Below are 23,641 nucleotides of genomic sequence, written 5' to 3'. Positions count from 1 at the left end.
GGATCTCTGCGGGGACCAGCATTTGGACTCCGTCCTTGCTGGAACGACTGCTCCTTCTGTTGGACTTGGCGGTTCCGTGTCCGCAAGTGCCGGTGGAGTCAGGTCCAGGACACTCTCCTGCTGCTCAGCCCCAAGGAAGTTCTCCACGAGTCGGACCACCAAAGCTAGGATTTCAGCTGGGTGGCGTTTTACCCACGAGCGTGCGGAAGGGGGTATTATTTGTAGAAATTGTTCCAAAACCACCTGCTCAAGAATTGCCTCCTTAGTGCACTCCTCGGGTTGTATCCAGCGCGTACATAAGTCCAATAATCGCTGAGCGAGGACCCTGGGTCTCATCTTAGCGGTGTACTTCATGTTCCGGAACTGCTGCTGGTAGGTCTCTGGGGTCAGACCTAAGCGATCCAGTATGGCGGCTTTTACTTGTCGGTAGTCCATTGCCTGATCTGCTGGGAGACCCTGATATGAGGCCTGGGCTTCTCCTATGAGGAGCGGGGCCAAAGCAGTTGCCCAGCAATCTGTAGCCCAGCCCTGAGCTTCGGCAACTCTTTCAAAAGTCAGTAAAAAAAGCTTCTGGATCCTTGTTCGGAGCCATTTTCCTCAGGAGTATAGGGGGTCTGCTTGCTAGTTCTGCACTGGCAGACCCTTGGAATTGGGTCAGCAGCTTGGCAATCCGTTCATCCTGTGCTGCTTGAAGTCTTTCATCTCTCTCCGCTTGCAGCCGGGCCTGCTCCTGCATTAACTGTCCCTGCTGTCTGGTTTGCTCACACAGAAACTCTTTCAACATTTCTTCCATTCTTGTGTGTGTGTGTGTGTGGCCCTTTAACTGCAGGAGCCTTTTGAAAAAAACCATCCCACTTCTGACACCATATGTTGCAGGGTACATGCAACTACACACGTGGGTTTCTTGACAAGGCTGTTTTATTTAGCCTTAAAAGATATACAGCACTCAAAACAAAAATAGCTTTCCATCAGCAAAAACAAAAATGGCTTTTTCTTCAGCAAACCAAACAAAACAGTTTCTCTTTAGCAGACAGTTTATATATAAGGCAGCTACCCTTTTTCTATGCAGGGGACAGACAGTTCACAATACAACTACTTTGCTACTCAGACCTTGTTTTCAGGAATCTCTTTACTTCTTACTCCTCTCTCATCAACAGCCAAGATCCATGTGTCTACAGCCTGGGTTTCAACACACCTTGATTATGCAGCTGGGATCCACCTAATTGTCCTGAGGTTCCCAGCTGAAGTTAACCTAGTCAGTGCTGCACTGCAGACTAGACATAGGTTTTCCAGGCATATAACTGGTGGCTTTATTTACCCTGTCACAGTCAGCATCTTCTCTATCTCTCTCTCCATACTTGTCTTGACCTCTGCTGACACTCTATAAGCGTGCTTATGCAGAGGCTGCAGATCCCCTGTGTGCACTGGGTGTTTTGTGAGATGTGTGGTCCCTGGCATGTCAGTGAAGAGGGCGCTAAACTGAGCTAGCATGTCCTTTGCTTCTCCCTTCTGCCTAGCACTCAACTGTGCCCCTATCTCTACCTGTTCCACAGTGTTTCCCTGCCTAGCCTCCCCTAGGAGATCAGGCAGAGCATTGCTCGCCGGATCCTCCAGCAGTGGGCTACAAATGGCCATTACTGCTCCCATACTCGGTGCTCTGTATTCCTTCAACATGTTTATGTGATATGTCTTGTGCCTCTCAGGCTCAACCTGTACAACATAGTTGCACTCATTCACCTTTCAGATAACCGAGTATGGTCCCGACCAGGCAGCCATCAGCTTGTTCTCCCGAGTGGGTTTCAGAACAAGCACCTGCTGTCCTGGGATGAATTCTCTGCTATGGGCATTCCAGTCATACCATTGCTTTTGCTTGGTCTGAGCAGCCCTGAGGTGGTCCTGGGCCACCCCCATGAGCATCTCTAACCGGTCTCTGAGATCTACTACATACTGGATCACTGAAGCATCAGTAGCAGTAGTCTCCCCTTCCCATCCCTCACGGAATAGGTCCAGAGGTCCACGTACCCTGCGGCCATATAGTAGCTCGAAGGGGGAGAAGCCTGTAGATTCTTGCGGTACCTCTCGGTATGCAAACAGCAAGTGCTGCAGGTGAATCTCACAGTCTTTCCCCTCCGCCTCTATAAAGGTCCGAAGCATCTGCTTCAGGGTACCGTTAAACCTCTCACATAATCCGTTTGTCTGGGGATGGTAAGGGGTAGTGCGCCGGTGCTGTACACCGCATGCATCCCAGAGACAATGTAACAGTTCACTCATTAACTGTGACCCCTGATCGGTTAGGATCTCAATAGGGAAACCTACCCTAGAAAAAATGTTCAGCAAAGCTGCTGCCACTGTCTTGGCACTTATGGTGCCAAGCGCTACTGCCTCAGGGTACCGGGTGGCAAAATCCACCACGTCAGGATGTAGCGTTTCCTTGACCTGCTAGGAATCATAAGGGGTCCTATAAGGTCCATCGCTACCTTCTGGAAGGGTTCCCCTATTATCGGTAGGGGTTTCAGGGGTGCCTTCACACGGTCGCCCGCCTTACCCACTCGCTGGCAGGCATCACAGGAGCGGCAGAAATTGCTCGCATCCCGGGATGCCCCCGGCCAGTAGTAACGCTGTAATAACCGGGCTCGCGTCCTGGTGACCCCCTGATGTCCCGCTAACGGACTAGAGTGAGCTACCCGTAACAATTGATGTCGGTGCCCCTGGGGCACTACTAGCTGTCGCTTACCGGTCACCCCCTCCTCTATCCCCGGGTTCCCTTCCTCTCTGTACAGGAGTCCCTTATGCCATAGGCAGCGCTCGGTGCCCTCCCCTGCCTGAGATTCGGACGCCCGAAGTCTCACGCCGGCCAGGGTAGGGTCTGCCTTCACTGCCTCCCTAAACTGGGCTCCTAATTCTGGCCACCCCCCAGTCATGTCATTGTCAAGGGAAGGGGACAGGGTGAGAGGGAACAGTAAGTCAGCCTGTGGTTGCAACTGATCCTGGCTTACCTCCCCGGGCTCATCTGCGCCCTCCGCTAACGTTGGTCCCAAAGGCTGGGGGACTGGAGTGGCCGCCGCCGGCATTGCCGCTGTCTGGCTCCGGGTAACCGCCACCACTGCAGCGGGCTGGGGCACACGGTCGTAGGTGCAGGTCATCGGTCCCAGGTCGTTGCCCAAAAGAATTTCAGCATCCAAACCGGGTAAAACCCCCACCTCCCGCACACCCTTGCCCTCCCTCCAATCAATAAAGATGCGGGCCACCTGCAAGAAACGTGGCTCTCTGTCGGCCACAGTGATCTGCATCCCAGGGCCTGGGAGCAATTCCTCTGGCCGTACCATATCAGGTCGGACCAGGTCACTGCAGCTCCTGAATCCAGCAAGCCGACTGCTTGCCGGTCACCGACTGTGACCGGGGTGAGATGTTTGCTCCGGCCATCCATCTGCAGCAGGTCTGCGCTGAGATGTCCTCCGCTCCTGGCTGTAGGCACCGATGAAACCGGGATAGGGGTGACATGGGACGTCTCGCTGGGAGTTGTTTCCATGACCGGTCCTGGTTCTTTGGTGGAAGCCACCCACACGCAGGCTACCGGCTTCGCAGCTGGGGTGCGGTGCCCCCGATGGGGTCCGTTGGAACGCAGGGGTTCCAGGCAATCTGGTCTGAGGTGACCAGTGCTGTTACTGTTGTAGCACCGGCGCTCATGCCGGAGCTCTCCCGCCTTCTGTGAACTGCTGCCCGCAGGCGGCTTTTGGGTCCACTGGGGGGTATTAGCAGACTTCTTGGCTGGCACCGGCACTGCTGCCGCTTTGGCTGGTTCCTTGGCGATCATCTGGGATCGGCTGACCACATAGTCATCTGCAAGCCTCGCTGCCTCTGTGTAAGTCTTGGGCTTTTTGTTATACACCCAAGCCCTCACCACCGGCGGGCACTGCTGCATGAGCTGCTCCTGAAAGATGAGGTCCAGCAGGCATTGGTAAGTCTTGGCCTCACAGCCCTCCACCCAGTGTAGCCCGTATAAAGCCATGCGGGTCACATAGGTGACGTAGGTCTCCTGAGGCTGCCTCTCCTCCAGCCGGAATTTGCCCCGGTAAGCTTCAGGGGTAAAACCGTGCTGAAATAGCAATAGTTCTTTCAGGTGGGCATAATCATCAGCATACTCGTCTGGAAGCGCCATCAAGGTCTGCTTAGCCAAGCCGGAGAGTAGTGGGTCCAAGCGTGCAACCCTATGCTGGGGAAGCACCCCGTACCGCGGGCACTGCGTTTCAAAGTTCTTTAAAAACATGTCGATCCGATCAGTGCCTTCCACGTACTTGGTGAGACTGTGCTTGTCCAGTTGGAGTTCATCTTTGCGGGGTCGGACCGGGGGGGCAATAAGCGGGTCTGTTCACTGCCATTGATATAAACTTTAGCCGCTCCTCCGCTATCCCTCGGTCTCCCCACGTTGTAATCAGTGCCAACATTTCAGGGGTAAACGAACTGGTAGCCGCAGCCATCAGTGCCCCTCCTGTCACACTTGTCCCGGGAGGTGCACTCGTTCCCTCCCCGGGATTCTGCCGCCCCGGCACTGGGTTCAGTCCCTGATCTCCGGGCGGCTGTACAAGGGCAAGCTGAGCCGTATACTGAGACTCTGGATGCTCGGCTTCATATTCCATGATTGCGGCAACCATGTCTGCGACCTCCTGGTCCTCATATTCCAGTCCATATTCACGGCACTTGTCTTTTAGCTGATTTCTAGTCCTCAGGTAGTAGACGTTTTCCGCTTCACTCATGGTTCTGGGTCGCAGCAGTGAGGTGGTGTGACAACTTGCGTTACTTGTTGCACTACCGTGTGTTCAATATCTTTAGTCCCAGGAACTTGCAATTACCATCAAGTTCCCACTGGATCACAGTTCCCCGCAGAATACTGTAATCCAGGTCCAGTTCAATCCCGCCGCTGCCACCAGTTAATTTACAAGCCTGTGACGATAGCTTATGACAGGTTGTAATTTACACCAAATAACTGGGTTTGAACTGAACGAGGCTTAGATATAATAAAGTAGATTTATTCCTTTGGATAGGTGAACACACGAAATACTACAGTAACAGACAAGAAGTACACTTACTTTGGGGATGGGGAATGAGAAGTATCATGTAGCATTTCTCCAGCAATCAGGTAACAATTCAGATGATATAGAAGACAAAGGATATAGGGTGGACAACAGTTTATAAACCTTTTGTAACCCTATCCTTAACATTAAGTACAGGTGATTGGTTTGCAATTACCTCCAGCCACTCTCTAACGTGGGAACACATTTTGATACATGCCCCCCTGCTAGTTGGCACAGGCGCAGTAGAACTTTGGGGTCTCATTTCTGTAGCCCCACATTTGCATCAGGAATGCCAGCCAGTCTACCAAACGGAATTCCTGGCAGGAAACCCTTTGTTGTAAGGTGTGAAATGGGACACTTAAAGCCTGCTCTGGTTTGAGTCATCTCCGCCCCCCTGTAAACAGTGTAGGTGATAAACTCCTTTGAACAGCACTTAAATTCTAGACATTGGGACGCTTCCCTTGTCCATTTGCTGCCTTATGGCCAAAGGAATTTCCTCTGGTTCCTGTCCATACCTTGGGACACAGTATTAAAGATAAAACATAAACATCTTAAAATATCCGGTTCCGTTGGGTCCAGCGGGTCCAAACTACCCAGTTCTCAATGCCGGAACTGGGACACCCTATGGTCCAATTTGCGACTTGCTATGACCTACGGAACCGGAGTTACACAAATACACCTTAAACCGTTTTCTATTTTAATACAATAAACTCCGCTGTAAATTAAATCACGGTTTTTCACTAAATCCCCATTGAAAACAACGGGCTCCGCCGCCATAGACTTTCAATGGCCAACCGCCGCCGTTGGCGGCTATGGGAATCCGACGCCATAGACTTTCAACGGGGCTACGCCGCTGTTGAAGTCAATGGGGGTTTTCCGCCGTAGCCGGTCAATGGAGATTGGCCACCATTGGAGTCTATGGGAAAAGTCCCGAACCTTCAAGGGGGTCCATACTCCGTCGGGTTGGTCCAAGAGGGTCAAGGATGGTTCTGCAGCGATGCCGGAGCAGTGATTACAGGTACCCCAAACCCTGATCCTCTGGACCCTCCGGAACCGGAGATATGGATTCCTAAATTTCAGCTTTTCACACTTAGCCACTTTCTTGAGCTGTTTCTGCTGCCGCCATTGGAACCTATGGCGCGACCCGCTCTTCTCGGTTCGACCCTTATCGGGGGTCCAGGATTCGGGGACCCGGTTGTGGTCGAGTGGGGGGAGGCCTAGGAACTAGGGGCAAAAATAATTTTATTTCTAGGTGCTCTAGAACTGTTTATTCCCACGCCACTTGTCGTTGAACTTGACTGTTAAGTGATCAAAGCTCTCTTATTGAAAAAGTATCCGCTTTGCGGTTTTGCGGTTTGGACGGCAGCCAACTCGCTCCTGGAAAGCTCCTTCGAGGAATCTCCATTGAAGTCAATGGGCCCATTGACTTACAATGGGAAACTGTCGCTCCTCCTCTCGGAAGCCATCTGCTGGTCTTCACAGGAAACAGGACCCAAACAGCAAGATTCGCCATTGAAACACATTGAGCTCCAATGGCGGCCTATGGGACCCTGCAAAATGGTGCCTGAAAAGGCGGGAAAATTACACAAAGGGCTATAATCACTAAAGAACTATTAACCCTTGTACTCCCGGATGGATCCTAGTGTGTGTGATGCAGACACGGATTAAACCAGATGTTACAATAAAGCATGGGAACAGGGGAATACACATTTTCATGTCATAACAAGGGTTAAATCACATTTCTGGACCTCAGCCCAGTTAACCCCTTGTCTCCCTGGTGAGGTCAGGGGATGGCCAAATGGGGTGCAACCCCTTTAATACCGGACCATCCCCTTTCTCCCTCTACAGTTGGTTCCTTGGTTCTGCGTGAGACCTCTGGAGACCACCTGCGGTATCCTTGGGTATCTCACGGGTATCAGGCTGGTGATTCCACGGGTGACACCTGCGGGGAAGAACCGGTGGCCTCACATCAGTGGGGGCACCGCGGACCCGTAGTGTGCGGGGAAGAACCGGTGGTCCCACATCCGTGGGGGCACCGCGGACCCGTTGTGAGCACTCGTGAGTCCCCAGACCCCCGTGAGAACCACCCGTGGCCCCGCAGACACCTGTGGGTATGACCCGGGGCTCAAAGACATCTGCGGTCCTACTGTGGGGACCCAATTGTGGCCCACGGTGACCCGCAGAGACCACCTGGGGGCCATGGCGCTTGGCGGGACCCACCAACAGGCCTCCAGAACATGTGTGAAACATGTTGCTGGTACCCTGTAGGTCTGTCAGGTGACCTGCCAGGCCCGCTGGGGACTCGCGTGGGGCTGGGGTATGAACCCTGTATGTAAAAGGATAAATCATGTATTTATGAGGGGGCACAGGGGGTGGGTTATGTATTTAATAAATAGAATGATGTTTATTGTGGGGCAGTGTGTTGTTTTTATTGTGGGTACTGGGGGTGGGGGGAGGGTGTATTGGCCCCAAGGGTATGTGGGTAGGCCTCCCTTGTGGGTAGTGGGTGAGGGTGGTTAGGTCTCACGGGGTGGGGGGGTAGTGTGGGAGGGTATGTAGGCCTCCCGAGTTGTGGGTGAGGGTGGGTTAACCCCTTAATGACTGTAGCGGTTAATAACCGCTATGGTGATTAAGGGGTTAGCGGACATTACATTGGCTATTGTAATTGTTGTGCATGTTTTGCAGCACCGGAGGGCCATGAGAAGAATGAAGATGAGGATGAAGATGGCCTTCATCGTGGGTGCCTGTAAAAGGTAAGTGTAATATGTTTTGACTGTATTTATTTAATGTTATATGTATTTAAAATGGCCAAATGCATTATTATCCATATTTGGATAATAGTAATTTTGGCCATTACTGTATAGTATGTGTTAGGGGGGTGTATTTAGTTATAATTATTGTTTATTATTTTTGGAGGTGCAACATTGGTACCGCAGGCCCGCGGGTAACCCGGAACTCCCACGGGGACCCCCGCACTCCCGCGGGGACCCCCGCTTGGTGAGCCGGGGACCCCCGGACACCCGCGGGGTCAGCCGGGGACACCCGCCGGCCTGCTGTATGGGTTTTGCGCATGCAAAAATAAAAAGCAAGAATTTTTTCTAAGTCCAGATTTCTTTGCGTGTACTCTGACCTGACGTGTTCTGATCAACGCAACTTTCGCGTTTGCTAAGGTTGCGTTGCTTAGTGCATCCCGCTTAAGGGCAGAATTTCACGCAAACAGGTTTGCGAACGATCAAAGTAGGACTTAGAAAAAATTCCAGAAAAAAGTCATTTTTAGATCGCAAAGTGCCTGTTTGCGTTGCAGCAGGTCTCCAAGATCTCGTAACTTCGAGTAGTCTTTAGTTGTGATCCTGGGGAAGCTCTCGATTCTTTTGAAGAGTGAATCCTCGACTGCTTCGGGGCTTCCATAGGACTCTTCTAGCCTTTCCCACACTAGGTCAAGACCTACTTGGGGTTAGTGTGCGTTTGCAGTCCGAAGTCTCTGCGCTTGCTCCCTGGATACGTTCCCCAGGAACTTGACTAACAGGTTGAGCTCTTCCCTTGCTGAGAAGTCCAAGCTGGCGATTGCGTCTTTGAACGTGAACTTCCACGTCCGGTAGTTCTCAGGGCGGTCGTCGAAGCTGATGAGTCCTGCGTGCACCAAGTCGCGCCGGATCATGTACTTGGCTATGTCTGTCAGACCTGAGACATCGGCGCGTTTGTCCCGTTCTGAGGTAGTTGCTGGGACGGTCTGTGCGGTCGCCTCTTCCTTGGCGTGGACGCGTGATGGCTGCTGGCCGGTGTGAGGGGCTGTTTTCTCCCGCTTGGGTGTACCTGGATTGCGAGCCTGTGGTGGTGCATCCGTGTGCGCGCTGGCGTGTGGATCACTATTGTGGTTGTGGCTATCCCAGGCAGCATGTACCATTGCAGGAACAGCATCTTCTCCTCGTGGGCCTGGCAAGTCTTCGGTGTCTGTGGAGTCGCTCCATCCGTGTTGAGATGGTGCGCTGGTGTTCTTACTGAAGAGGCTCCTGACGTAGTCTTCAGTGCGTTGGACTGGATCCTCTGAGGCGATCCGTCTGTACAGTTGCTCCCCGCCAACTTGTTGCGCGGCTGCTTCTAGGACTTCAGCTTGGGCTATGGCGGCAGCGGCTTCTCTTTCTTGATTTAGGGCCTCTAGGTTGACGCCCACCTCTGCCTTTTTCCGTGCGGCGGTGGCAGCGGCTGCGGCGGCGGTGGTAGTGGCGGTGGCAGCGGCTGCAGCGGCGGCTGTCTGCTCCTCCTCTTCCAAGCGGGCCCTTTCTAGTTTCATGGCTGCCTCTTTCTGTGCGTATGCGGCCCTGGCGCGTGCGGCCTCTGCGGTGGCTCGCGCCTTGGTAGCGCTTGCGCTTGCGCTGGATGCGTTGGATTGCGCTGATCTTGCTGACCTCGATGAATGTCTGGATGTGCTGGAGCGCTGTGATGCAGTTTCCAGCAAAAGGTCCTTTCTCTGGTCTTCGGCCTCAGTGACAGTGGTCTGCACGAAGCCGTCACGCTCTCGGTCAGTTGCCTCCTGCTGGTTACGTTCGCTGAGGCTTTCCTCCGTGTTAATTCTTTTTAGGAATGCGAGATATGTTTGTGACAGCATTTGGTAACGTTTGTGACTTGACCTCAATTGGGCTATAGCTTGCCTAATTTGTTTCTCCTGATCACTAGTGCTTGCAACGTTACATATTTGACGACCAGTGTCCTCCCAGGCCTTCTCTAACCTTTCGCGGTGTGCTTCAATGTCAGTCTCATATTTTTCGCGGGCCTTTTGTGTCAGTGTGACTGTCCGTTTGGGCCTTGCGCCTGCCTGCGCCTGTTGCGGTTGCGCGGCGTTCTGTGTCTGAGTGATCGCTTTCCTGCGTGATGTCTGGTGAGGCTCTGAGTTCTGCCATGCTGTAGGTGTGTGTAGGCCTGTTGCCAGTGCGTGTGGCGTGCGGTCTTTTACCTTGTCAGCGATGGGCGTCTGTCTCAGATGATGCCGAGCGGTGTCCTGCAGCATGCAGCGTTGGGGTAGCTGTACTTACAGGTGTCCGTTGGCTCTGACCCGTGTCCTGGCGGGTGTCCGGTGGCGTGGCCCTTGATGGCGCTGGCCGTGGGAACGTGCGCAGGGGTAGGTCGGAAGGTGGCTCCTCACTGTGGGGCTGAGCAGTGGGTGGACTCAGACAGAGAAAAAGGCAGTTAGGTATTGTGAGAGAAGCACTGTTTGTTGCAAGGCTGCTGTGCAGTTTGAGCTACTGGTAGTCTGTGAAAGCTGCAGGCTGCTGTGCAGTTTGAGCTACTGGTTGTCTGTGAAAGCTGCAGGCTGTGTGCAGTTGCAGAGGCTGCTCTGTATTTGCTGTGTAAGCTGCTTGCTTGTACTGTAGTAGAGGCTGCTCTGAATAGCTGTGTATGCTGCTTGCATGTACTGCTGTAGAGGCTGCTCTGAATAGCTGTGTATGCTGCTTGCATGTACTGCTGTAGAGGCTGCTCTATGTATCATGGAGTCTGGAGTGGCCGCTCCTGTGTCTGTAAGGCACACGATTATCTTTTCACTGTTCTGGAAGCTAGAGGATCACGTGGTTATGTCTTAGCTCAGATAGTGCCAACTCGCCCTCTTTCCTAAGCACGACAAGATCTGTTTCTTTTCTTGGTTTTATTGAGGGAAAACAGGATAAGGTACAGTCTCTTGTGTAGAGGTGTAGGTGTCTCTGTGTGTGCTCAGTGATCAAGGGAGGTGAAAAGATTCTCCTTCAGCACCATTACAGGGGTTACAGAGAGGTACTCACGAATCCAGGGAAAATGGTGGAAAGGCAAAAGCAGTGTATGCTGGGTGTAAGATAGTCTGGGGCCAGACCATCTGTGGGCAGAGCAGAGGGGGAGACAGCAGACTAACCCATTTGGGAGAAAGGCTGGGGCTGCCATGGCAACTCACAGGAGTGCCTGGAGAAGCTGCAACATGTAGCAAAATGTAGCATCTTAATGCAGCAAACTGCTGGAAAGGGGGAAATGGCTCTGTATTATCACACAAGCATTGGATTTGCATGTAGAACCAAATACATACAGCTGCCACTAAGCAGGCTGACAAGCAGGGCTGCAAGGACAAGGGGGGGGGGGGGGGTGAGACAGAAATGCAGACAGGGGTATTCCTGTTCCATGACAGCTGCAGTGTGTGTATGTGTATAGAGCTCCAGTGTGTGTGTGTGGTGGTGTGCTGTGCTGTTGTATGTGTGTGTAGCAGCAGCAGCAGGTGTTGTGTGTTGAGCTGCTGTGTGTGTGTGTAGAGGTGCTGTGTTGTGTGTTGAGCTGGTGTGTGTGTGTAGATGTGCTGTGTTGTGTGTGTGGTGTGCTTGTGTGTGTAGAGCTGCTGTAGAGCTGCTGTGTGTATAGAGGTGTTGTGTGTGTGTGTGTGTGTGTGTGTGTGTGTGTGTGTGTACACAGTGGGGCGGCAGTGTGTGAATATAGATAGCTGCAGTGTATATGTATATAGAGATGGTGTAATGTATTTACCATTTTATTTTAATAAAAAAATCTATATAACTATACAAAAGTGTCTGTTATTTATGAAAAAAGCCTACATTTAGCCTATAATAGTAATAATCCCCTCAAAACAGGGCATTACTGGCCAATAATGCCCTGTTCTTCTGGGATTATCACTTAAGTAATAGGAAGAGCTGCAGTAATGCTTTGGGGCACAGCCCCTTCCTGAGACAAAAGCTACCTGTGTGGGAGAGACAGACACAGACTGGGGAGAGAGAGGGAGGGTCTGTGGGTCTGGGTAAGTACCGCAAGTGTGTGTGTGGATTGGGGGTAGGGGGAGAGATAGTGGAGGAGGTGAGGAGAGAGGGAGAAGATGGGGGAGAGAGAAATCAAACAGTATAAATGGCGACGCTGTTGGATAAATACCATAATAATATTTATTTATAAGTGATGTCATTTGTTTTAGAAATACATTTTTATTGTGTCATGGTTTTTACTTTAGGAAATCTGGTCACCCTACCACTGGGATGATGTTGCAGGGAAAATGTGGAAGATAAATGGGCAGTCTTTAAAACATTGTTAGAAAAGCACACTTATCAGTGTATACCCTTGGGTAATAAGTATAAAAGAAATAAGTCAAAACCAATATTGCTAAATAAACAGGTAGGGGAGGAAATGGACAAGAAGAGGCAGGCGTTTAAATTCTTGAAGTCAGAAGGGACGGAGACATCGTATCAGAATTATAAGGAATGTAACAAAAATTGCAAAAGGGCAATTAACAAACTAAGGGAAAGGGAAGGGGAGACCCGCGCAACAACTAACAAACAATGTTTGTTACGGATCTACATTCTGGGGTAGGTACGGGTGCACGGACTGAAGAGAAAAGGTAACCCCAAACGTGAGAGCACTCAAATCAAGGCGTATATGGAGACCAACTGGATCGCCAGAAGCGAGTACCCCCTAGTTAATGAAAAGAGCAATTAAATGAGCAAAAATGGATAATGAAAAAAGGATTGCAATAGAAAGTAAGGTCAACCCTAAAAAGTTCTTTAAGTACCTTAATAACAGAAAAAATGAGAAAAGAAAATATAGGACCCTTTCAGTGTGAGATGGGTAGGCAGATTATTGGAGATAAGGAAAAAGCTGAGGTATTAAACAAGTTCTTTGCCTCTGTGTTTACCAGGGAAGAATCGATTTCAATAGTGCCGCAGGAGGAAGCCACAACCTCCATATTAATGAGCAATTGGTTAACTGAGGAAGAAGTTCATAAGCGGCTTGAAAAAATTAAAGAAAATCAGGCACCTGGCCCCGATGGCATACATCCAAGAGTTCTCAAGGAAGCTCAGTAATAGCCAAACCATTATATTTAATATTCATGGACTTAATTTCCACAGGCTCAGTACCACAAGATTGGCGTAAAGCAGATGTGGTGCCTATATTTAAAAAGGGAGCTAGATCACAACCGGGGAATTACAGACCTGTAAGCGGAATTACAGACCTGTAAGCCTGACTTCAGTAGTGGGGAAGCGACTTGAAGGTTTAATACGGGATAATATTCAGGAATACCTAATGGAAATGATGATACTCTGGGATCAGCCGCTCTGGGTGGTGGGAGCTCCACCGGGGCATCTGTGCGCCGTGGGGCCCTATCCCTCCTCAGGTGCGGGCCCTGTCACCCATCACCCCCGCTGGGGCACCTGGCTCCGGACAGTGGGCCCAACTTCTGCATCCGCCTGTGGGGTACCAGCTCAGTTGATGACTGAGCCACTGATTGAGCCACCTGTGCTGAAGCAGAGATATCCTTAAAACCTGAGCAGTTGGTGGCCATTGAGGACTGGAGTTGGCCACCCCTGCTTTATATGGCAAAGTTCCTGAACAATGGCTTGTTTCCACGTGAACCCACGAGGTGCTACACTCCCAACCTCGCCGACTCCTTTTTGGCTAGCCACCAAGGTACCCAGCACTTTACAACACACGTGACATAATATTATACCACCATGGGAATAAGCTCTTCCGACATAACACATTAGGAAAGGGAGTCCCTGCCCCGAAGAGCTAACATTCTGTGGTAAGAGTTACAGAACGAGGGTGTTCTGGTCAGTTCATAAGGCTGCGCTTACAGTGCCGGTGACGGCACTAAGAGATATACATAGTATAGTATCACTGTGTCTTGTCTCTTGGGTTTGGGTCACTATTGGAGTGGAGGTATGGGTTGCAGTGGCTACTTTACAGCCGCGGACCGCGTCCATATTTAATACGCTGCCTGTTAAAAAAAAATAAAAAAAATATGGTGCAAACATAATGGCTTCCTGTGTGTAAGTGGGACTGGCTCAGAGCATGCTGGAAGGGAATGGGTTAAGCAGTCCTCCGAGATGTTAATCACATGACAAGGAGACAAGGGCCCGTGACTGCACCCGGAAGTGGGGACACCAACAGCTGTTTCCGGCCGAGGCCCATTCGACGGACGCACCAACCGGAAGTGCGGGGGACACCGTTGCCTTGGATACTAAGAAGCGACTTCCGGGTGTTAGCCGTCACGAAAACAGGCAAGATGGCGGAGCATCAACAAGAGACTGTAACGGTTGTATCTACGGGCAGTTACATACATGTGGGGTCATATTCAGGGACAGTTAAATGCATGGGGAGCGTATCTATGAGCAGTTAAATACATGGGGGTCGTATCTAGGTGCAGTTAAATGCATGGGGGTATATCTATGTGCAGTTAAATGCATGGGGGGTGTATCTAGGGACAGTTAAATGCATGGGAGGGTGTATCTAGGGACAGTTAAATGCATGGGAGGGTGTATCTAGGGACAGTTAAATGCATGGGGGGTGTATCTAGGGACAGTTAAATGCATGGGAGGGTGTATCTAGGGACAGCGAAATGCATGTGGGCTGTATCTATGGGCATATATATATATATATATATATATATATATATATATATATATATATATATATATATATAATTTGTGTGGTGGGTTCAGGCTGATTGTGGGTAGCTATTACTAAATGGGGTAGAGTCTGTGGTAATTAGGTGTATTTCAGGGGGTTCTCGGATGACGTGGCTGAGTTGTGGTAGTTACCTTGATTTTTTGGGGGGTTATAAGCAGGATTTCAGGGTGGGTGATTCTGGGCAATTAGGTATTTTGTGGGGGTATGTTGGGGTAATTCCCCTATTTGGGGTCTGATGTTTTGGTGATTTATGGGACTTTAGCTTTGTGAGCTGAAACAATTTTCTTTTTTTTTCTTGGGGTATATACTTGGATTGTAATGAGAAAAGCGCATTATGTACCTGAATATATTAGGGGTGAGTGAGTTGAGGGTAATTATCTGGAATTCAGTGGGACTTTTGGGGTAACCACGTTAGACTTTGGGATGTCTTGGGGTAACCTCATGGACTTTTGGACGTCTTGGGGTAACTCCCCTAGACGTGACCCCCATAGATATTGAGGTGTCTTGGGGTGACCACCTAGGTATTGAGATGTCTCACTGGATTTTGAGGTGTCTTGGGGTGACTGCCGAGATGTTGAGGTGTCTTGGGGTGACCACCTACTGTAGATGTCTAGGTGTCTCACTTGAGTTTAAGGTGTCTTGGAGAAACTCCTGGATCTTCGGATGTCTCCCTGAATTTTGGGGTCACTCTGTCTCTCTCTTGCAGGTCCCCCCAGAACCTGCCGGCTTGAGGAAATCCCGTATAAAGAAAGGTGCAGAGCCCTTTATAGCTCAATAAAGTCCCCTCACTTACAGACCCTAAAAACACTACAGCGCTCCAAACGCTTCCCTACTTGTTACTCCGAAGCCACACACCCCATCAGTGCCATCTAGGCATTGCTGACCTCGTGTCCCTGAATGGGTTAAAGTGCACCCCCTTAATCTTGTAGGATTTCTTTCCACGATGCCCTGAATCCTAAATAAGCTGCATTGATAAAGAAACGGCACATTATAAGAGCAGTCATTCCCGCACAGAATAATGAGGTTTCTTTATGCGCTTCATCTCCCTATTCTGTAGGCATCACAATTAGATTGTAAGCTCTTTAGCAGGGAGTTATTGTGTCCGGGGTGTGTTGTATGGAGATATGTTCGGGAATAATACCCCGCTGTGACTCTCCCTCAGCACCGGAGCTGCCCATTCTGGAGAGACGCAACTGGGTGATTCACTTGCACTACGTCCGGAAGGATTACCAAGCCTGCAAGGTGAGGGGTCAGTCCCTAGGAGGAGGAGTGTGTGTACACGCGCCTGCGTGTGGCTGGAGGAGGGAGGTGTGTAACGTTGTGTCCTGTTTCAGGCTGTGATTAAGGAGCAGCTGCAGGCGACACAAGGAGTGTGCGAGTACGCAGTGTACGTGCAAGGTGAGTCATGCTCACACCGCACACATCTCTGTGACCCATGTCTCGCTCCCTCTCTCGTCCCCCTCCCTCTCTCGTCCCCCTCCCTCTCTCGTCCCCCTCCCTCTCTCGTCCCCCCCCCTCTCGCGCCCCCCGCCCCTCTCGCGCCCCCCGCCCCTCTCGCGTCTCGCGCCCCCCGCCCCTCTCGCGCCTCTCGCGCCCCCCGCCCCTCTCGCGCCCCCCGCCCCTCTCGCGCCCCCCGCCCCTCTCGCGCCCCCCGCCCCTCTCGCGCCCCCCGCCCCTCTCGCGCCCCCCGCCCCTCTCGCGCCCCCCGCCCCTCTCGCGCCCTCTCGCGCCCCCCGCCCCTCTCGCGCCCTCGCGCCCCCCGCCCCTCTCGCGCCCCCCGCCCCTCTCGCGCCCCCGCCCCTCTCGCGCCCCCGCCCCTCTCGCGCCTCCCGCTCCTCTCGCCGCCCCCCCCCTCTCGCCGCCCCCCCCCCCTCTCGCCGCCCCCCCCCCTTTCGCCCCCCCCCCCTCTCGCCCCCCCTCTCGCCCCCCTCCTCTCGCCGACCCCTCTCGCCCCCCCCCTCTCGCCCCCCCTCTCGCCCCCCCCCTCTCGCCCCCCCCCTCTCGCCCCCCCCCCCTCTCGCCCCCCCCCTCTCGCCCCCCCCCCTCTCGCCCCCCCCCTCTCGCCCCCCCCTCTCTCGCCCCCCCCTCTCTCGCCCCCCCCTCTCTCGCCCCCCCCCTCTCTCGCCCCCCTCTCTCGCCCCCCCCTCTCTCGCCCCCCCCCTCTCTCGCCCCCCCCCCTCTCTCGCCCCCCCCCTCTCTCGCCCCCCCCCTCTCTTCCCCCCCTCTCTTCCCCCCCTCTCTTCCCCCCCCTCTCTCTCATATCTCTCATATCTCTCTCTCCAGCACTGATCCTCAGGTTGGAAGGTCGGATCCAGGAATCCCTCGAGCTCTTCCAGACGTGCGCGATCCTGAATCCCACCAACCCCGAGAACCTGAAACAAGTGGCACGCTCACTGTGAGACATCCCCCCCTTCCACTCGCCCCAACCCTCCCGCTCTCCCCCTCCTCTTATCCCCCCCACCCTCCCGCTCTCCCCCTCCTCTTATCCCCCCCACCCTCCCGCTCTCCCCCTCCTCTTATCCCCCCCACCCTCCCGCTCTCCCCCTCCTCTTATCCCCCCCACCCTCCCGCTCTCCCCCTCCTCTTATCCCCCCCACCCTCCCGCTCTCCCCCTCCTCTTATCCCCCCCACCCTCCCGCTCTCCCCCTCCTCTTATCCCCCCATCCTCCCGCTCTCCCCCTCCTCTTATCCCAAAAACCCACCCTCCCGCTCTCCCCCTCCTCTTATCCCAAAAACCCACCCGCCCGCTCTCCCCCTCCTCTTATCCCAAAAACCCACCCACCCGCTCTCCCCCTCCTCTTATCCCAAAAACCCACCCGCCCGCTCTCCCCCTCCCGCTCTCCTTTGCTCTCCCCCTCCTGCTTTCCCCCCCTCTTTCTTTTACTTCCACCCCCCTCCCTTACTCTCCCCCTCTCTCCCTCACACACAGGTTCTTACTGGGGAAGCACAGAGCAGCAGTTGAGGTTTATAATGAGGCTGCAAGACTGAACCAGAAGGACTGGGTATGTGCTAAGCCCAACCCCCAGACTGCTCTCTGATTATTAGGGTGCGGTAGGAGGGTGACTGGGGTGTACGTGGGCTTGTGTAACGCTCCCCTTCTTCTGCAGGAGATCTGCCATAACCTGGGGGTCTGTTACCTGTATCTGCGAGAACTAAGCAAGGTGAGGGGAGGAGGGCAGGGGGCTCTGTGAGTGTGTCACATCTCGGGTTTGGGGGGGCTGTACAGATTTACACACCCAACTCCTCATTTTCTGAGTGCCTATAACTGTCTTTTTCTTTGCAGTCTGTCTCTCTGTATGCTTGGAGTTGTCCCGGTCTGTCTCACTCTGTTTGGATATCTCACTGTCTCTTTGCAGTGTTAGGAGCAGCTGACTGTTTCTATGGGTCTCTCTATATGTCTGATGATGTCTCTCTGTTTCTGTGTCTCTGTTTGGAGAAGTCTCTCTGTCCACGGAGTAACAAACAGCTGTCTTTCTGTCTATGTCTCACCCTCTCTGTCTCTCTGCAGAGTAAGGAGCAGCCGTCTCTCCATGTTTTGAGATGTCTCACCCCCTCTGTCTCTCCACAGAGTAAGGAGCAGCTCTCTCTCGCTCTGCAATTACACAGACAGGATCTCAGCTCCATCACCCTGGGGAAAATTCAGCTCCTGGAGGGAGACACAGAGGCTGCTATCCAGACATATGTGCAGGCTATCCAGTGAGTGTGTGATATATATCTCTATCTCCTTCCCTCAGATCCTTATCTCACTGCCTCAGTGGCGGAAATGTGGCAATTGGTGTTCAGGAAGATGGATAGTGGTGCTTGTGCTGGAAGGTTTAACCATACTATGAAAACGTCAACAAATACCCAGCTACAGTGGAAACCGGTACTTCCAACATGCAAATGCTGCCGGCATGGAAGTAAGGACTCAACCCCCAAATATGGAAGAAACCAGACAATATTTCAAGAGAGCCATCCACTGCGCCTCCAGAGGAAACTTTTGGACCCGTGTATCCTGCCCGGGCTCACGTATGGCAGTGAACCCCAAAATGCGAAGATGCTACAGACCATGCAAAGACGTATGGAGAGTTGCATGCTGGGTATTATCCGAAGAGACAGGAATAAGAATGAATGGAAAGAAATTAGACTGGTGGCTGTGAGAGTCTCCGGTAGACTGTTTCAGTTGTGGGGTGCACGGTAAGAGAAGGAGGAGCGGCCGGATACTTTGTTGAGCCTTGGGACCGTGAAAAGTCCCTTGGAGTCAGATCTCAGAGGATAAGTGCTGCATGTGGTAGGGGTGAGGAGCTTGTTCAGATAGCTGGGTAGCTTGCACAGAAAGTATTTGAAGGCAAGACGGGAAAGGTGAACTTGCGCCTAGACTCTAGTGATGGCCAATCTAGTTCTTTGAGCATTTCGCAGTGATGTGTGTTGTAGTTGCATTGGAGGACAAAACGGCATATTGAGTTGTAGAGGGTGTCAAGTTTGCCAAGGTGGGTTTGGGGTGCTGAGCCATATACTATGTCTCCATAGTCTATAATTGGTATTAGCATCTGCTGTGCGATACGCTTTCTGACCAGCAGACTTAGGCCTCGGACATGGTGACAACAAGAACGCTGAGCAGCACTGACGCTCATGCTCTCCCGCTCAAGCAGGAGCTTTTTCGTGTCCCTGCATGAGCGTCAGCGAAGCGCGCTTGTGTGCCGGGTGGGCGGGAGGCGGGGCTAGCGCGCCACGTCACGACGTCACGACGCCGACGTCACGGACTGCCATTGGCCTTTGGCGGTCACGTGACCGGCCCTGCACTTCCCTCAGCGGGAAAAATTAAATTGGGCTGTCGGCTGAAATTCCACACGCCTGCAGAAGCGCCGTCTAAAGCGGAGCTGATAGGGATGATGTTTCCCCTCAGCGCGGCTCAGCACGGTCTTTTTGACCATGGCCCTGGCCTTATGGAGGATTTGTTCCTATAAAGTACACATAGTTTGGCATAGGTTTTGGATGTCAGGGTATCAATGTGCATCCCAAATATTAAATGGGAGTCAAACCATATGCCCAAGTATTTAAAACTAGTAATGAACTAGGATGGTATTAGCGTTGGTTCTTATCTGAAGCTCTGGTACTGGTAGCTTTAGAAATGTGGCCTTGGTCCCAAATACCATCGTTAGTCTTGTCAGTGTTTAAAAACAGGTTGCTTTGGGAAATCCAGTTTTCGAGTCTCAAAAAGTCAGACTGAAGTATGTGTTGAAGGTCAGAGAGGCTATGGCTGTGTGCATACAGGATTGTGTCATCTGCATACATGTGTATTGAGGCTTCCTTACAAGCTGTGGGAAGATCATTGATGAACACTGAGAAGAGTAGGGGCCCCAGAACAGAGCCTTGCGGGACACCACAGGTGATATCCAAGGGGTTTGGAGTTAGAGCCTGAGATGGACACATGTTGGGATCTTCCCGATAGGTAGGACTGAAACCTGTTTAAAGCATGCTTCCCTATTCCAGAGCTCTGGAGTTTGTTAAGCAGGATAGCATGATCAACAGTATCAAAAGCCTTTGCAAAATCTAGGAATATTGCACCGGTGAGTTGTCCCCGTTCCATTCCACACTGGATCTCATTGCAAACTTTTAGGAGGGTAGTTACCGTGGAGTGTTTGGGATTAGAATTGGCTATGGAAAATGTTCTTGGTATAGTAATCGCTTAATTGGGAGTGGACAGATTTTTTCGGGACGGTGGATGGTATCGGGACGGTGGATGGTATCGGGACGGTGGATGGTATCGGGACGGTGGATGGTATCGGGACGGTGGATGGTATCGGGACGGTGGATGGTATCGGAGTCCAATAGAGATTAAAAGTAAGGGAGACATAAGGTTGATATCTTATAAGGTTGAGATCAGAACATGTGTGGGAGCGATGTGGAGAAGAGCGGCTGTAACCGCAGGACCTGGGCGATCACTGGGGGAGGATTCATCCAGCAGTGGGACGCCAAGCGCTGAAGAGGATAAATATCTTAAGATGGGGAAAGAGCGAGAAGATGGGGCGGGGAGATGTATATGTGTGCATAGGGGCTGAAGGAGCGGCTCAGTGAGTAAAGGGAACCTGGTTCAATTCCCGGTGTCGGCTCCTTGTGACCTTGGACAAGTCACTTTATCTCCCTGTTCCTCAGGCACCAAAAACAAAGATTGTAAGCTCTGCGGGGCAGGGACCTGTGTCTGCAAAATGCCTCTGTAAAGCGCTACGTAAAACTAGCAGCGCTATACAATAACACGCTATTATTATTATTGTTATTATTATTCTGTGTGTATATATGTATGTAGCACTGAGCACACAGCTCTTATTATTCTGTGTGTGTATATGTATGTAGCACTGAGCACACGGCTCTTATTATTCTGTGTGTATATATGTATGTAGCACTGAGCACACAGCTCTTATTATTCTGTGTGTATATATGTATGTAGCACTGAGCACACAGCTCTTATTATTCTGTGTGTGTATATGTATGTAGCACTGAGCACACGGCTCTTATTATTCTGTGTGTGTATATGTATGTAGCACTGAGCACACGGCTCTTATTATTCTGTGTGTATATATGTATGTAGCACTGAGCACACAGCTCTTATTATTCTGTGTGTGTATATGTATGTAGCACTGAGCACACGGCTCTTATTATTCTGTGTGTATATATGTATGTAGCACTGAGCACACAGCTCTTATTATTCTGTGTGTGTATATGTATGTAGCACTGAGCACACGGCTCTTATTATTCTGTGTGTATATAGGTATGTAGCACTGAGCACACGGCTCTTATTATTCTGTGTGTATATAGGTATGTAGCACTGAGCACACGGCTCTTATTATTCTGTGTGTATATATGTATGTAGCACTGAGCACGTGGCTCTTATTATTCTGTGTGTATATGTATGTAGCACTGAGCACACGGCTCCTATTATTCTGTGTGTATATATGTATGTAGCACTGAGCACGTGGCTCTTATTATTCTGTGTGTATATGTATGTAGCACTGAGCACGTGGCTCCTATTATTCTGTGTGTATATATGTATGTAGCACTGAGCACGTGGCTCTTATTATTCTGTGTGTATATATGTATGTAGGACTGAGCACACGGCTCTTATTATTCTGTGTGTATATATGTATGTAGCACTGAGCACACGGCTCCTATTATTCTGTGTGTATATATGTATGTAGCACTGAGCACATGGCTCTTATTGTTATTATTCTGTGTGTGTATATGTATGTAGCACTGAACACACGGCTCCTATTATTCTGTGTGTATATATGTATGTAGCACTGAGCACACGGCTCTTATTATTCTGTGTGTATATGTGTATGTATCACTGAGCACACGGCTCTTATTATTCTGTGTGTATATATGTATGTAGCACTGAGCACATGGCTCTTATTATTCTGTGTGTGTGTATGTATGTAGCACTGAGCACACGGCTCTTATTATTCTGTGTGTATATATGTATGTAGCACTGAGCACACGGCTCTTATTATTCTGTGTGTATATATGTATGTAGCACTGAGCACACGGCTCTTATTATTCTGTGTGTATATATGTATGTAGCACTGAGCACACGGCTCTTATTATTCTGTGTGTATATATGTATGTAGCACTGAGCACACGGCTCTTATTATTCTGTGTGTATATATGTATGTAGCACTGAGCACACGGCTCTTATTGACAGGCTCTCTCCTGAGAACACGGAGCTGTTGAGCACTCTGGGATTGCTGTATCTGCAGGTCAGGACCCCCCACTTTCTATCTCGCACCTTCCCCCTCCCTGTACCCTCCTTTCTAGCCCTCCTCTCACACCTTCCCCCTCCCAGTACCCTCCTTTCTATCCCCCCCTCTCGCAGCTTCCCCTCTCCCTGTACCCTCCTTTCTATCCCCCCCTCTCGCACTTTCCCCTCTCCCTGAACCCTCCTTTCTATCCCCCCTCTCGCACCTTCCCCTCTCCCTGAACCCTCCTTTCTATCCCCCCTCTCCCTGTACCCTCCTTTCTATCCCCCTCCTCTCGCACCTTCCCCCACCCTGTACCCTCCTGTCTATCCCCCTCTCGCACCTTACCCCACCTTACTATCTCCCCCCTCTCGCACCTTCCCCCTCACTGTACTTCCGCTTTCGATCTCCCCCCTCTCGCACCTTCACCCCTCCCTGTTCCACCCTTTCTATCTCCCCCCCCCCTTCCCCCATCCTCGCAGTTTTTAAGGAATAACTCGCTCTCTTTCCACAAGCTCAGTTAAGTTTTGTCACCCGAACACTAACCGTGTAACTTCAAAGGACACTAGAGTTGCATAAGGCTGTGCGTAGCGTTACTTATAACGGCCATTCGTGATAATGACATGTAAATTATATGCAAATGAGGCGTTATACCATCGCGAATCCACTGAAGTCCGTTAAAGTTAACGTGGGGACTTAACGGGACGGTCGTTAGGTCATTTCTATACTTGACGTTATATCCAGACCCTGACATAGGGCTTTATAGGGTCTGGGTGAGGGTGACCCCAGTAAGGCATAATTTAACTAACATAGGGTTATTTCCCTTTCCTCATACTTACCTTTTATGTTATTGGAATGTACAGAGTCTGGATAGGAGTAACACTAAGACATACTTACCGTCATGTTACTGGAAGTTATAGGGTCTGGATGGGAGTAACACTAAGACATACTTACGTCACGTTACTGGAAGTTATAGGGTCTGGATGGGAGTAACACTAAGACATACTTACCGTCATGTTACTGGAAGTTATAGGGTCTGGATGGGAGTAACACTAAGACAGACTTACGTCACGTTATTGGAAGTTATAGGGTCTGGACGGGAGTAATACTAAGACATACTCACCGTCACGTTACTGGAAGTTATAGGGTCTGGATGGGAGTAACACTAAGACATACTTACCGTCATGTTACTGGAAGTTATAGGGTGTGGATGGGAGTAACACTAAGACAGACTTACGTCACGTTATTGGAAGTTATAGGGTCTGGACGGGAGTAATACTAAGACATACTCACCGTCACGTTACTGGAAGTTATAGGGTCTGGATGGGAGTAACACTAAGACATACTCACCGTCACGTTACTGGAAGTTATAGGGTCTGGATGGGAGTAACACTAAGACATACAGTCATGTTATTGGAAGTTATAGGGCCTGGATGGGAG

The 23,641-nt window shown here is 51.2% G+C and overlaps 1 protein-coding gene across 2 annotated transcripts in view; it reads left to right on the top strand.

Moving 5' to 3' along the window:
• Window positions 1-14,046: 14,046 nt before the first annotated feature.
• The window catches only part of BBS4 (Bardet-Biedl syndrome 4), a 32,517-nt gene continuing 22,922 nt past the window's right edge, over window positions 14,047-23,641 (top strand). The window contains exons 1-9 of one of the 2 annotated variants that reach the window (XM_075576029.1): window positions 14,047-14,115; window positions 15,196-15,241; window positions 15,652-15,731; window positions 15,824-15,887; window positions 16,773-16,884; window positions 17,419-17,491; window positions 17,597-17,650; window positions 18,058-18,185; window positions 22,168-22,222. In XM_075576029.1, coding sequence (XP_075432144.1) covers window positions 14,086-14,115; window positions 15,196-15,241; window positions 15,652-15,731; window positions 15,824-15,887; window positions 16,773-16,884; window positions 17,419-17,491; window positions 17,597-17,650; window positions 18,058-18,185; window positions 22,168-22,222 — 642 coding nt within the window. In that variant the 5' untranslated portion in view covers window positions 14,047-14,085. Of the gene's footprint in view, window positions 14,143-15,195; window positions 15,242-15,651; window positions 15,732-15,823; window positions 15,888-16,772; window positions 16,885-17,418; window positions 17,492-17,596; window positions 17,651-18,057; window positions 18,186-22,167; window positions 22,223-23,641 lie in introns of both variants that reach the window. The other variant, XM_075576028.1, reaches the window with a different exon arrangement.

The sequence above is a fragment of the Ascaphus truei genome, chromosome 18 (genome assembly GCF_040206685.1).
Source record: "Ascaphus truei isolate aAscTru1 chromosome 18, aAscTru1.hap1, whole genome shotgun sequence".
Lineage (NCBI taxonomy): Eukaryota > Metazoa > Chordata > Amphibia > Anura > Ascaphidae > Ascaphus > Ascaphus truei.
This window is presented reverse-complemented; position numbering and strand designations above follow the sequence as displayed.